This window comes from Montipora foliosa, unplaced genomic scaffold (assembly GCF_036669935.1).
Source record: "Montipora foliosa isolate CH-2021 unplaced genomic scaffold, ASM3666993v2 scaffold_388, whole genome shotgun sequence".
Taxonomy (NCBI): Eukaryota; Metazoa; Cnidaria; class Anthozoa; order Scleractinia; family Acroporidae; genus Montipora; species Montipora foliosa.
Window position 1 is genome coordinate 112,632 of NW_027179688.1, and position 12,500 is coordinate 125,131.

The 12,500-nt window shown below is 38.0% G+C and overlaps 2 protein-coding genes across 2 annotated transcripts in view; one reads left to right on the plus strand and one right to left on the minus strand.

Annotated features, from left to right (window-relative positions):
* Nucleotides 1–1,224: 1,224 nt before the first annotated feature.
* LOC137987766 (uncharacterized) lies at nt 1,225–6,402 on the minus strand. Its single transcript, XM_068833836.1, has 5 exons — nt 6,061–6,402; nt 4,275–4,371; nt 3,798–3,908; nt 3,641–3,703; nt 1,225–2,619 (listed from the first exon to the last, which is right to left on the minus strand). Exons 1-5 carry the CDS (start codon nt 6,168–6,170, stop codon nt 2,512–2,514), a joined length of 489 nt encoding a protein of 162 aa, XP_068689937.1. The 5' UTR covers nt 6,171–6,402; the 3' UTR covers nt 1,225–2,511.
* A 117-nt stretch (nt 6,403–6,519) lies between these two features.
* Nucleotides 6,520–12,500, plus strand: part of LOC137987765 (EF-hand calcium-binding domain-containing protein 5-like) — a 29,755-nt gene continuing 23,774 nt past the window's right edge. Inside the window, exons 1-6 of the mRNA XM_068833834.1 lie at nt 6,520–7,500; nt 9,488–9,554; nt 9,754–9,827; nt 10,127–10,239; nt 10,334–10,376; nt 10,928–11,027. Of these exons, the coding sequence (XP_068689935.1) occupies nt 6,655–7,500; nt 9,488–9,554; nt 9,754–9,827; nt 10,127–10,239; nt 10,334–10,376; nt 10,928–11,027 (1,243 nt within the window). The 5' untranslated portion in view covers nt 6,520–6,654. The remainder of the gene's footprint in view (nt 7,501–9,487; nt 9,555–9,753; nt 9,828–10,126; nt 10,240–10,333; nt 10,377–10,927; nt 11,028–12,500) is intronic.

Below are 12,500 nucleotides of genomic sequence, written 5' to 3' on the forward strand. Positions count from 1 at the left end.
CTCCCACAGTGGAAAAGGGTGAATATGGAATTGGGGGAAAACTGCTGCTCCCGCAGTCCCGCAGTGGAAAAAGGATGAATATGGAATGGGGATAAAACTACTGCTCCCGCACTCCCGCACTCCCGCAGTGGAAAAGCAAGTATGTGAAATAGGGGTAAAACTACTGCTCCCGCAGTCCCGCACTCCCGCAGTGGAAAAAGGATGAATATGAAATGGGGGTAAAACTGCTGCTCCCGCAGTCTCATAAAAAGTGTAGTTAAGCTAATCGCAAATTAAAAGGTACAATGTTAAAAGAGTACTTTGACCTAATCACTGAAACAAGCGCTTAGGCTTAATCAGCAACCGAGTGCTATAATGTTCAGACGATCTCATAAAAAGTGTAGTTAACCAAACCGCAAATTGAAAGCTAATATTACATCCTTTTTCCACTGCGGGAGTGCAGGACTGCGGGAGTAGTAGTTTTATCCCCATTTCATATTCATCCTTTTTCCACTGCGGGAGTGCGGGACTGCGGGAGCAGTAGTTTTATCCCCATTTCATATTCATCCTTTTTCCACTGCGGGAGTGCGGGACTGTGGGAGCCACAGATTACCAGCTCGAACTTTCATTGACTTCGGGACTGCGGGAGCATGCATTTAATGTCACGCAATTGTGGCCGGGTATTCTGAAGTTTAGCCGCTTGTTTCACTGGAGCTTCTGCTAAAATATTCTTTTTAATCCTGGCATGGCTGTGAGCAGTGAAACTGAGTAAATCAGGGCAGTGAGTAGCTTGACCAGTTTTTTTTTATTGAGGCAACATAGAGGGCATCTTTTTTTAAATTTTGTTTTATGTGGGCATAGCCTGACGTAATATTATAAAAGTCACTGCTTACGAGCCAGAAGGCCCATCAGGCCGGCGCTTATCTCTGGTTTCAGTAGCATTAAGCGACTAGGAGTATTTATACTCCCCCCTGGATGGGATGCTAGTCTATCGCAGGGTTACCTCCAGCATTACGCCGGTACCCAATTATACACCTGGGTGGAGAGAGGCACCGTGAGAGTAAAGTGTCTTGCCCAAGAACACAACGCAATGTCCCCGGCCAGGCCCCGAACCCGGACAACTCGATCCGGAGTTGAACGCACTAACCATGAGGCCACCGCGCCTCCGCGACGTAATATTATACATAAACCTTATACATGTGTTGTTTACTTGTAAGAAAAACAAAACACTACAAAAGACAAAGATGAATTTTTTCCAAGACACAACTCATCTCATACTGGCTGCGGCCATGTTTCAGAAAATAATGTTCCAATTTCAAGTAATCTTTACATTACATCTAAAGGAACTACAATACCGGACAAATTTAGTTGGAACACTTAGCGAATAGTCTATAATCAATTCAATATTAGGGCCGTTTATACAAGAGAAAATAAGCCGCGGCTAACTCTGGCCGCGGGTTACTTAAGCCGCGAAAGGAACTATTTATACGAGTATAAACTTCCCGGCCAGGATAAGCCACGGCTTGAGTAAGCCGTGAACATAGATTTTGTACCATTTATACGGGGTGTTCGCGGCTTACGTAAGCCGCGGCCAGAGTTAGCCGCGGCTTATTTTCTCTCGTACAAACGGCCCTATTGTGTGAGAATTTTTTAGGCCACTGCTAGTAGTTGTGAAAATCAACATTGAAGGAAGAGGGAAACAGAGATGGGTGTTCCAACAAATGTGACGAGTATTGGAGATATAACACGTTTCTTAAAATATTCATTACTATTACAAATTCGAGGTTGTTAATTATTTTTAAGATTTTTGACAAAATTTTCATGAAACTCATTACAAGTAGAAATTATTTTAGCTGGCAAGTGTTTGCAAAAAAGTACTATGTTCCTTGTGGTAGAATACAGCTGTATTTCAGAATATTGTCAAATGTAAGATTGGAACCATTCCGACACAGTCAAATTACTTTGTATAATCCAGGGAAGTCTTGATGACATCACATGGAATGGCATGTGGAAGGAGGTCTTTGCTGTCTAGGATACTGGATTTGAAGTCCCTTAAATTCATAGCTTTATTGCATCAAAAAGGAACGGCAGGTACAAAACACAGGTCACAGGTCCTGTGACCTGTGTTTTGTCCCTGCATGCTGCTGCCGAAAATGGAATCATATTCCATGTTTGTTGAGTGATATCATTACTTCTTATTGTTTGTACGATAAATTCCTAGTCTTACCGGTACACATACACAAGTAAAATGAACCCTTGTAGTATTTAACCAATATCAAGAGGCTCTGAGTTGTTTACAATGCTAAACCATGCTTAAAACGTATTGTAATTTCTACACAAACGCTATTCTACAATAACATCTCAAAATTCTTGCACAGATGTTAATAAAATGTCAGAGTTCATCCATTGAATTTATCAAAATGATAAGTTTAACCCATTGACTCCTGGGAGTGAGACTCAACATTGACTAATGCCAGACGACTTTACCCATCAACTGGAGGGGTCCTGTAGGGTGCCTGAGGGGTGAATGAGTTAAGGAATATCTTTCATTAATTCAATGTTGAGTTTCATATTGCTGCGAATCCTCTCCAATCTCATCTTATTGAAGTGATTATCATAGAATGGAACAAAACAGAAGACCTGAAACACCAACAAGAATTCACTGGTTATGGATGAATAAATTTTAAATAAAAAACTTGTTATTCACTATTAATATTTTCATTTATTTGAAAAGGGCATGCTGGCCCTCTAGAAAAAAATTGAATATGTGCCTGGGCAGTTGGGGTTCCCTGACAACCCTCCTCAAGAATTCAAAGGGAATCTGAGCTAACCTTTGTGTAGCAGTAAACCCCACCCCCTCCCTCATCTTGTTGGAAAAACAGAAGGAGGAAATATCCTGGGGGGGGGTACTTGGGTCAATTTTTGCTGGGTATGTGCCACTGGCCTGTCAGAACCCCTACTCCTTTATACTCTATTTTATGGCCAATTATGACTCGACCTTAGTCACTTTTCGGTAAATGTAATTTTAGCGACCCTAACTTAGTCAGTTTCTGTTTATCGTAAACCTCACAGAAAGCCTTTTAATTGTAATTTCAAAACAGAATGTAATGCCACTAGTACATATTAAATCAGCAGCGCTACAATTCTTTCTTCAATGACTTTTTTTTACCGCCAGTCTTTCCATATTTAAATCCCACTAGCCAGAATTTTCAGAAACCCCAAAATCCCAACAATTTGCCACCCCATTCTAGTAACTTTGTCGGGAACTCTGTTGAAAATGCAACCCCATTATAGTCAATCCAGTCCAGAAAATACGACCCCATCCAGCGGCACATTCCCATTAGCCCATTTATAGGAAGTACCCCCCGGGGGGGGGGGGGGGGGGGGGGATATTCCCTCCCCAGGTTTTGTTTTTCTTTAAGAGGGGGTGACAACAAGTGGGCAAGGACTTCACTGAAACCAGATTGGGAGGCAAATAACCATTTTTATTTTACAGTTACTGTTAAGACTTAATCTCAACATTTTTTTGAAAGCTCTTAAAAAATAGGGCATGAACCAAGATTCCAATGTAAACTTGAAAGGATACATTTACAGTTACAGTGTCTCACCCTCTGTCAAAGGATCTGTCAACCCACCCCCTCCCATAAAAGCTTATTCTTACCATGTTTAGCAGGAAGGCAAATGGGATCATAAGTGGAAGAAGACCAGTTGAAAAAGATTTTGCCTGAAAGAAAGTAATAAAATTATAAAATAAAATTGTGTATTTCAAGAGAAGGATTGCATTGTGTTGTGTAGGTAAAAATAGCTGGCAATTATACCTTTCCAAGAGTTCCGCTCTCCCTCCCTGGTTGAAATTCAATTTCAACAACGTCTAGCCACTCATATTGTGTGAAAGAGAAGATCTGTACAAAGTGTTTATGGGGTTTAACCTAAGAAATAATAAAATGCAAATAAACGTCTTGGTGATAAGAAAATATACCCAAAAAATTAGCTCATTATTTTTGAAACCTGAGCAGGCAAAATGGGGGGATATGAAAGGATGAATTTATCATTCATCCCTAATAATTATATGGTTTGTCTGTTACAGTTGTATAATAAAATAATTATTATATATTACCTAAACCCAATCCAAATTTAAAGGGTCCTCGTTTTCTCTAAGGGATAAAGATAAAAATAATGGAGACATACCCAGATTGATGATGATAATACCCTAACTCAAGGGAATGGGCCTACATGATAAAAACTATGATCGTTACCATCGTCATCTTTATTCTTACTTTTCTCACTTAACTCACCTTACTAATATGCATTTTCTCATTTTCACTAAGTCTGTCCACAGCTGCTATCAGATTTTCTAAACAAACGTCAGGAGTTGTCTCTGGTATAATCCACCTTATAGAAGAGTTATGTAATAAAAGTGTTTGAAAATAAATTTGTTTACAAAATGAATTTACGCTATTACAGTGACAGTCTATACTGTATTAACCTAGGAGCAGGCTCTCCATTTGCCATGTTAACTTAAAGATGTTTAGTATGTCTTTTGGATCAAGAACTGTACTGGAAGTGGCATGACTCAAAAGAGTCATGCAGCTATTTTGTCTGTTGAGAATTCGTTAATAATTCATGACCCTAGTAGCCTATCAAAACACTGATGAAACGTCACGTGCATGAGCTTTATGTCCTTATAAAACACTCCTCGTTAGTATTCTTTTTATAAAGAATACAAATAAGTCATGGCTCATTTTTCTTGTATGCTAATATTCTCCTCTCACAAGTTCTGAGTCCAGAGGGACACGCTTTTTGTGGAATGTTTTTGGAGCCGTTCAAAATATCACAGCATGTGTTTTATCGGGTCTAAAAACACTCGGCTATGCATCGTGGTTTCAAACCCGATAAAACACCACTACTTGTTTTTTAAACATTACATATCACCACCTGATTTTATCATGCATTTTCAATATAATGCTTCTGATGAATTTGAGATTTTCTTTTTCATTCACATCATTGCTTACAAAACAAATAATAATTATGAAATGGACAAGAATTGGCAATGCAACTTCATGTGACAGGGTTGTTGCTTTAATTTACAGCTTTTAAAGCTAGTGGCACATTAAAATGAGAGGATTATACAGCTGAGGAACAATTTTGTATTTAATAATTCATTGTTGTAGTAAAAACTCTCTTCTCTAATACAAAAGCTTTCAAAAATTGTCAGCCTGGATGAATAACATAATAAAATAATATGGACTAAAGCACAATAAACTGTACTTGATAACTCACTGAAGAAAAATAATTTTTAACATCCCTGTCAAAACTGAAATCTGACCCAATTAAATAACAAACTAATTTGAAATTGAAGAAGTATGAAATTAAATTAAAATATTTATTATTTTGAACAATTATCTGTCTGAAATCTTAATAATCAGTTGCATTAAATGAGGCTTACAGAGTTTTGATTGAAACTTTGAAACTATATATCTTCATACTCGTCTCTGCTACTTAAAATATTTAATACTTCAAGTTTTTGGTTCCTCATACAGAGTGCACCTGCCAATATGCAAATCAAGAAAATGTAAAGTATTTTTTAAAAAATCATTTATTTGTATAATTTATTGTTTAAGCCTGTAAAAATTCAATGGGGTTTAGTTCAAGATTTGAAACGTATCGTTTCAACTAATAAGCGGTTAAACAATGGTATTTATTACACAACAAAAAATTATTCATATCAATATAATTTCAAGAATTCAGTTTTCAAAATATAGAATGGCCAAAAGTATTTTATATTTCATAAGAAAAAAATTAAGAAAATAAGCCCATCTTCTTCCATTTAATTCAAGATATCATATTTTTTTCTTGAGACCAAGCTTTCTTTTCAAAAGAAATAAAAATAAGTCAATGAGCTGAGTAAATTGCTTCTGTAAACTTCAAGACAGAGTCCCCACAAGTTCAAAACAAATTTCCCGAATACCGTAGTTACCTCATTCGCCAACTGGCTCATGCGGTGCTGATCTTTTTTGAAATTTTCCAAACACACGAATTTTTTTACTTTTATAATAGTTGCAATGATGGTTCCTCACTTACGTTTCGTGACAACTGTGGAGGTCCTTGATTTTAGGAAGCCAGACAGCTGGTCTCAACTTCCCCTGGATGGGCGATTGCCACATCGCACAGCAGCAGTCCGCAGATGACATTTTGAAAACAGTTACACTTTATAACACCTCTTTTTGTAAAATCTCCAAATGCAACAAATGGATTTTTCGATTGCGGCACGTAACGCCCTCGAACTCACTCCTTAACCACTATGCAAACCGCAAGACGGCAAATCCACCAAGTTCAGACAGTTGATCAACAGCGTGATATGGCTGCTTACGAATAAAAGCGTCCTCCCAGTTACCAATTTGACGTAAAAGCTCAAATCCCCCGAAAAAAATAAAAATCTGAATATGTAAATATTCTCGTGACTTTAGGCAAAAATATACCAGGCTCTTGTAAACGAACAGAAAGTGGGGTGGTAATCAGTGAAGTCGTTGCTATAGAAACAGACAACTGCTATTTTTCCGCCATGTTTGAACAAAACATTCTCCTAGTGAAGGAGTCTGCGTTCAATTTTGCCACAAGATGTTCTCGAACGTCCTCAAGTCACAATTAGAGCTTCATTAAGTCTCTTTGGGAAACATGGCTGCAGCAATGGCTTTGTCAAAGGAGCCTATCAAGCCTACAGAAATTGAATTTGAAGTTGTAGACCTCGGTCCTGAACAAGATCTTCAACTTGAAGATGACAGTGTCATCCGAGAAGAGAGCATATCACCTGAACAGTTGGCCAGAAAGAGATCCAGAAGTTTGTCGATTTCTGATGTCATGTATCAACAGATAAATGGAACAGATAGAATAGCGTCTCCAATGGTGAGAGCCTTCACTAGAAGCGCCATTAATCGATGGCGCGGAAATGTGGAGAAAAAAATCACGAAGAGGTTAATGGAAGTGAAGGCAGAGAGAAAGAAACGCGATGCAGAATCTAAAGAAATTGCACGTCTTGTGGCTAGAACAATACCTCTTGACGTTTTAGCCAAGGATTGGCTAAATGACAATGAGATTACCTCAGAAGTGAGGATTTATTTACTGGAAAATCTTATGCCAACTTTAATTTTGGGAGTTGAGAAACTTCTAAATGAGGTTGAAAAAAGGGGATTGGCCGATTCAGAGGGATTTTGTCCAAATTTCAACCCCATAGATTATCTGGCTCAGTTTCTTATGAGGAACAATCCAAGGTTTAGCAATTTTGCAGAAGCATCCCCTTATGCAAAAGGAATTCGCAAAGTTGTGGAAGACCTTAAAAAGGAGGTTTTTTCACTGGAAGATAACAAATTAGCCAAGCTCAAAGCTGAAGCTAAGACAAGAAGAGAAGCAAGGGAGAAGGTAGAGCATCAAAAAAACTTGGAGAATCGGCGTCGCTCCATTGCCATAGAGGAACAGTTTCCTGAATGGACAGCTGATTGGAATGGTATTCTCCCCCTGTCTGTTGTAAGTGTTTAATCCCTATTGGAAAATCTGACAGGAATCTTATTCTCTTTCTTCCATTCATTATCATCATGGTCGTCATCACCATCACCATCGCATCTTGTGTCATCAATGAAAGACTGATCCAACTAAAATAATTATTATTAATATTATTTTTTGCATATGTATGTAGCAGGAATTACAGAAACATTACAGGGTCTTATCATTGTGGGCTGATTTGCATGTACCTGATAATACAATGGTTGCTATAAAGGAAGTGTTTTTAAGTCAAAGAGCCCTACAAAGAGATTGTAGGGATGGTTCTATGACTATGAAGTAACTTTTTCTATGGAAATCTGACATCACTTCAATCAGAAGGCGCATGCCGAACAATTTCGAGCCCTCTGTTGTGTGTTTCAGTGAAAAACGGTAAAAGCTCCCAGGAAACAAAAGGAAGAAAGCGGGTTTTTTTACTGGATCGGAACCGTCCCATCATTAAATCTAATATTAACTGCAGCATGGAATTTGTATTTGATGTCATACTTTTTTTGAGAAATAATTTATTTTAAAATCCATGGTGCGGATTTTGTGTTAGAATGTTCTCATACTGTTATGTTAATGTCACTGTTGGTTGGTATCAACATAATAATTAGCTTGTAAACGCATAACGCAAGGCGCAATAGAACGAGACAACAGACGTATCAATTGGCGTTTTTGAGGGGAACACTGCCTTCGGCTGGTTAGCCTGGGCGACTTCCGGATTCCGTGACATAGAACAACCTCACTTATCTCCTCAGCGCTACGAGCTGAGTGGTAAACAACACGTGCTGGATCGGACAAGAGTATTGGTTAGCGAGCAATGTACAAAGGCAAAGGAGCCAACAAGCTTGGGGGACGTCATTGCACAGACTTAACCACACCACGCAGGAGTGACTCAATTTTAATCAAGGCAAAGTGATATATCCAAACCATCTCCAAAGGGAGGAGGGAGGGGAAAAACTTTAATTAACAAAATAATTGCAAACAGCTAGTTAGTTTATTATAGAAGACAAATTGCCAAGTGAACCTTGGACAACTAACTGAGGCTTTTATAGCTAGACCCTTTCTATTAAAGTAGCCAGTTGTACAGTTTCTACTATGTAGCAGGTAGGCATTACACATGCTCTTTAGCAGTAATGAATGAGTCCTTAACAGATTTGGTCAATGCAGGTGTACGTTACAATCTGAGATCTAGGAAAAAAGTCTTCATGTCCTTGTTTTATTTACAACAAAACCATTGATTTTATGACCTTGAACGACGGACTACAAAGAACACGAAGATGAATAGCCCTTGTAATACGGTCACATTCCATTAACCATATTCTACTGATGGGGCAGTAAAATCTCATTTAAAAAATTGTGAAAAACAGTTAACTCGCTGAGTTTTTAGGCATTTTCTGTTTTGGTCACATGATTTCCCAAATACAGTATGGTTGTGAGTCGAAACATACAAAGGAATCTTGAATAGAACACACTTGGCCAAAAAGGATTACTGTAGAGTGAAAGAAATTCAAGAAATGACTATTTCAAGGGGTCCATAGCAAGGGTTTGGTAGTTAAGAGCCACCCCCCCCCCCCCCCCAAGCCTAAGCAAAATATGCAGTCTTACATTGTTAATCAGTGTCTTTTGTCCCAGCTAGAGGTGCTTATTATCAAGGAGCCCTTCCCAGGGGTTTTGGGGAACAAGGAAACATGCCTATAAATTTGAACCGGAAACGGGAACAATGACAAAATATTTTAGGGAACAAGGAGACATAAACAATATTTTGGGGATTTTGGGGATCAAAAAACTGTGAACAAGTGAAAGCAATTTGGGGAACACAGGAACACAAGCAAATATTTAAAGGCAACAAAGAAAACCCCCCCCCCCCACCCCCCATGGGATGGACCCATCAAAGAACTACTGCTCTCATTATTATAGTCAACTCACATTATTTTACCGCAAGCCAATGTTTTTCTTCTTTCTTTTTTAGGTTCAGAATGTCTTAAGATCATTTCAAGAAGAGGTTGTTGGAAACCTCCCAGAAGAGATCAAGAAAGGTATACATGACTGTATAGATTATTACATTTCCGTGGCACATAAAAGACCTTAGTTTATGTTGAGACATAGTCATATGCCAGGGTGCCCATATTTTGAAATTTTCTTGTAGAGGATGTTAAAAAACTAATATCCCGCAGGTATTTCAAGCAGAATAGGTCAGGAAAACCTTCTTTAATCATCTACTCTTTGTATCATTAGGGGCAGCCTTTCTGATTCCTCTGGAGGCAACAGACTCTACTGGAAAAATGGTCAATATGAAAGAATTTAAAGAAGTGAGTATTTAATGAGTTTTAAAAGCAAATGGTTATTGTGCTCTAATCATGGCAACTTTGGTGTGGCCTTTTTTTTCTTTTCATTAATAATTGGGAGATGTTGACTGCTTGATGGAATCATTTCACATCAGATCTCTGCTAACGGAGCACTTCAATGAATACACCTACACATGTAGCTCTCCTGTTATGAAATTCTCTTACCTGGTCAGACATCTGCAACACAGCATTCCAATTATTATACTTCATTGTATTCACAATAATTATTTTCTGAACATAAAATGAGATTCTTTTGTGTGCAGTATCTGCGGCCTTTTGGTGGTAATTTGTCAAAGGAAGCGTTCAATGCATTTGTGGAGCATTTATCACGTTGTGCAGCTCACTATCGCACTGCCACAGTCAGGGAAGCAATGAGGTGAGCAGCATTTCACAGAGTGAATTTCATGAGTATCAACCAAAATTAATCAAATGTTAGTTCAATGAATGTTCCTTCAATTTTGTTCTTGTAGACTTACTCTTCGAAACCTGTTCTTAAGCTGTGATATGAAGAATGTAAGTGCTAGTTGGTGAAATAATGTTCTTACTCCTCTTCCCTTTTCAGCCCCAAAAAAGCAATAATTGCTCCGAAAAGAACTTGACTACTCAGTAAACCCAGCATAATGTTAAATTGCACTCAATGAAGAGTCACTCATTTTTGCCAGGGATAATTTGAACATAACTGTGTGAAAATTGGGTGATTTGATAGTGAAGACTGTCTGTGTGTTGCAATTGTCCTCACAAGGGAAAATTTTATACTCGAGGCTCATGTTTTTGCTGACTTTGGACCTTTTTCAAGAATAAATGCTTTCACTCACAAATACAACAAAAGCCAATAGGAGGTAAAAATATGTGGGTCTTCTTATTCGTGGCCTCAATTTATTCTTTGACAACATACATTTATCAGACTAACTCTTATTATACATGTATGTCAGTCTTTCCAAAATCTGTGAACAACTCAATGTGACTGTAACTCCTTTTTTATTTAACTATAGGATAAACAACCAGAATTAAAAATTGAAAACCGCTGATAATCTGTTGTTTTGTTTACACACCCATACATGTAGGCTGGTTTGTTGGACAGAAAGCGAATTTTGGATATTCTTGGTTCGTTTTATGACAATGCTGTTGAAGCTGTGAGGAATGTTTTGCAGAACCCTAGAAAATGTAAGGGGACATTATTTTTGATGTGTACATGTACCGGTACTCTTTATGAGGGATTTTGATGAGTACCCACTTCAAGTCTCTTTTGCAACTGTGGGCTACAAGGCCTAATGGGGACCTCAAGTTTTGAGGCTTTAAATGTATCGTAGAAATTTGCAGCTGAGGGTATTTGTGACAACAAATAAGTCACTATTAAAATTATATAGTTTTGTCCGAAGCCCTTTGATTTTGGTTTTATACAGCTTTAATTAACAGCAGACTTTTATGTGGTTTTTACTGGCTTGCCAGTATGGCAAACCAGTTGGAATCTGTGTTTAGTTTCGTGTTTTTTTTATTTTTTTTTTCCGTGTCGGTAAAAGTCTTGCCTGTCACTCCCCTGCTAAGTAGTGGCTTTGTGCATAGAGTCTTGTCTGTGTATTTTGTTAGGTTTGAGGGGGCTGGGGGAATACGTAGATTTCCTTGGTGCACACAGATGAACGTTTAATTATTAAACCCGCAATGGCGTCGACAGTCGTGGTAACGGGGATGGCGTTTTAGTGGAAAAAATATACCCTCATGAGATCAAGAATGGAACGTCAATTGGAATAACGAAACAGGCGGGGAAAATAAATATCTGGAATCTTAAAAGCGACGAGGGATGGTCTTCGAGAACAATTGCGGTCGGATATGAGAAAGTGTGTGTTGTTTCTAATCTTATTTTATAAACTGTGCTGGTATGTAGAACACTGACAGTAAGTGGGAAATTGAGTATAGGTGTAAAAGGAATCGAATGTCTTGAATGTATCACAGTGTTTACCGAAGTGGCATCTCATTTGTCTGGCAATTGGCATTTAATTTGCAGTCAATCTGTACAGTTTTCAGGTAAAAAAATAATTGAAAATGTGACAGTGAAGAATTATTGGAAAGAAAGGTTGTTGTCTATTTTGTGCTTTGGAAAAGGTTCTTTAGGAAAGAGTTCAATCTTGAAGTGAAAAATATATTTATTTGCATATCGTATGGTTTGTGAGACGGATTGTTTCTTGTTTGCACGCACGGAATTGGAATAGAAAGGGTTTTTTTTTGTCTCCAATAGCAAATATTTAGTTAGTTTCAATAAATTTCATGCTGGAAAAGGTTTTTGTGAGATGTTTCAACTGTTGTGATTCATTGTGCTGTGTAGTATTCGAGTTTAACTAATTTGCATAAGTGAGTTGAAATTTAATACGCATTAAATAAAGATGACAGGAATTTGTAGGCATGATCGTTCTGGCAAATGATTACAGCTGGCGATCGTTTTTAATTAAGGTCAGAAAAAGATTTCAGTATAGTCACTCTTGTGTAAAATAAAGTTATTGTTAACTTGAGAAAACAACAATAGGGTCGTTTATACGAGAGAAAATAAGCCGCGGCTTACTCTGGACGCGGCGTACATAATACGCGAAAGGAACTATTTATACGAGTATAAACTCCCAGGCCAGGATAAGCCGGGGCTTGAGA

What these genes read in the sequence shown, in the direction of transcription:
- LOC137987766 (XM_068833836.1), bottom strand. Translation starts at nt 6,170, where the DNA reads ATGTCATCTGCGGACTGCTGCTGTGCGATGTGGCAATCGCCCATCCAG. An exon ending in CTCCACAGTTGTCACGAAAC is followed by an intron (nt 4,372 to 6,060) that starts GTAAGTGAGGAA and finishes CTCTTCTATAAG; the next exon opens with GTGGATTATACCAGAGACAA. An exon ending in AGAGCGGAACTCTTGGAAAG is followed by an intron (nt 3,704 to 3,797) that starts GTATAATTGCCA and finishes ACTTTCTTTCAG; the next exon opens with GCAAAATCTTTTTCAACTGG.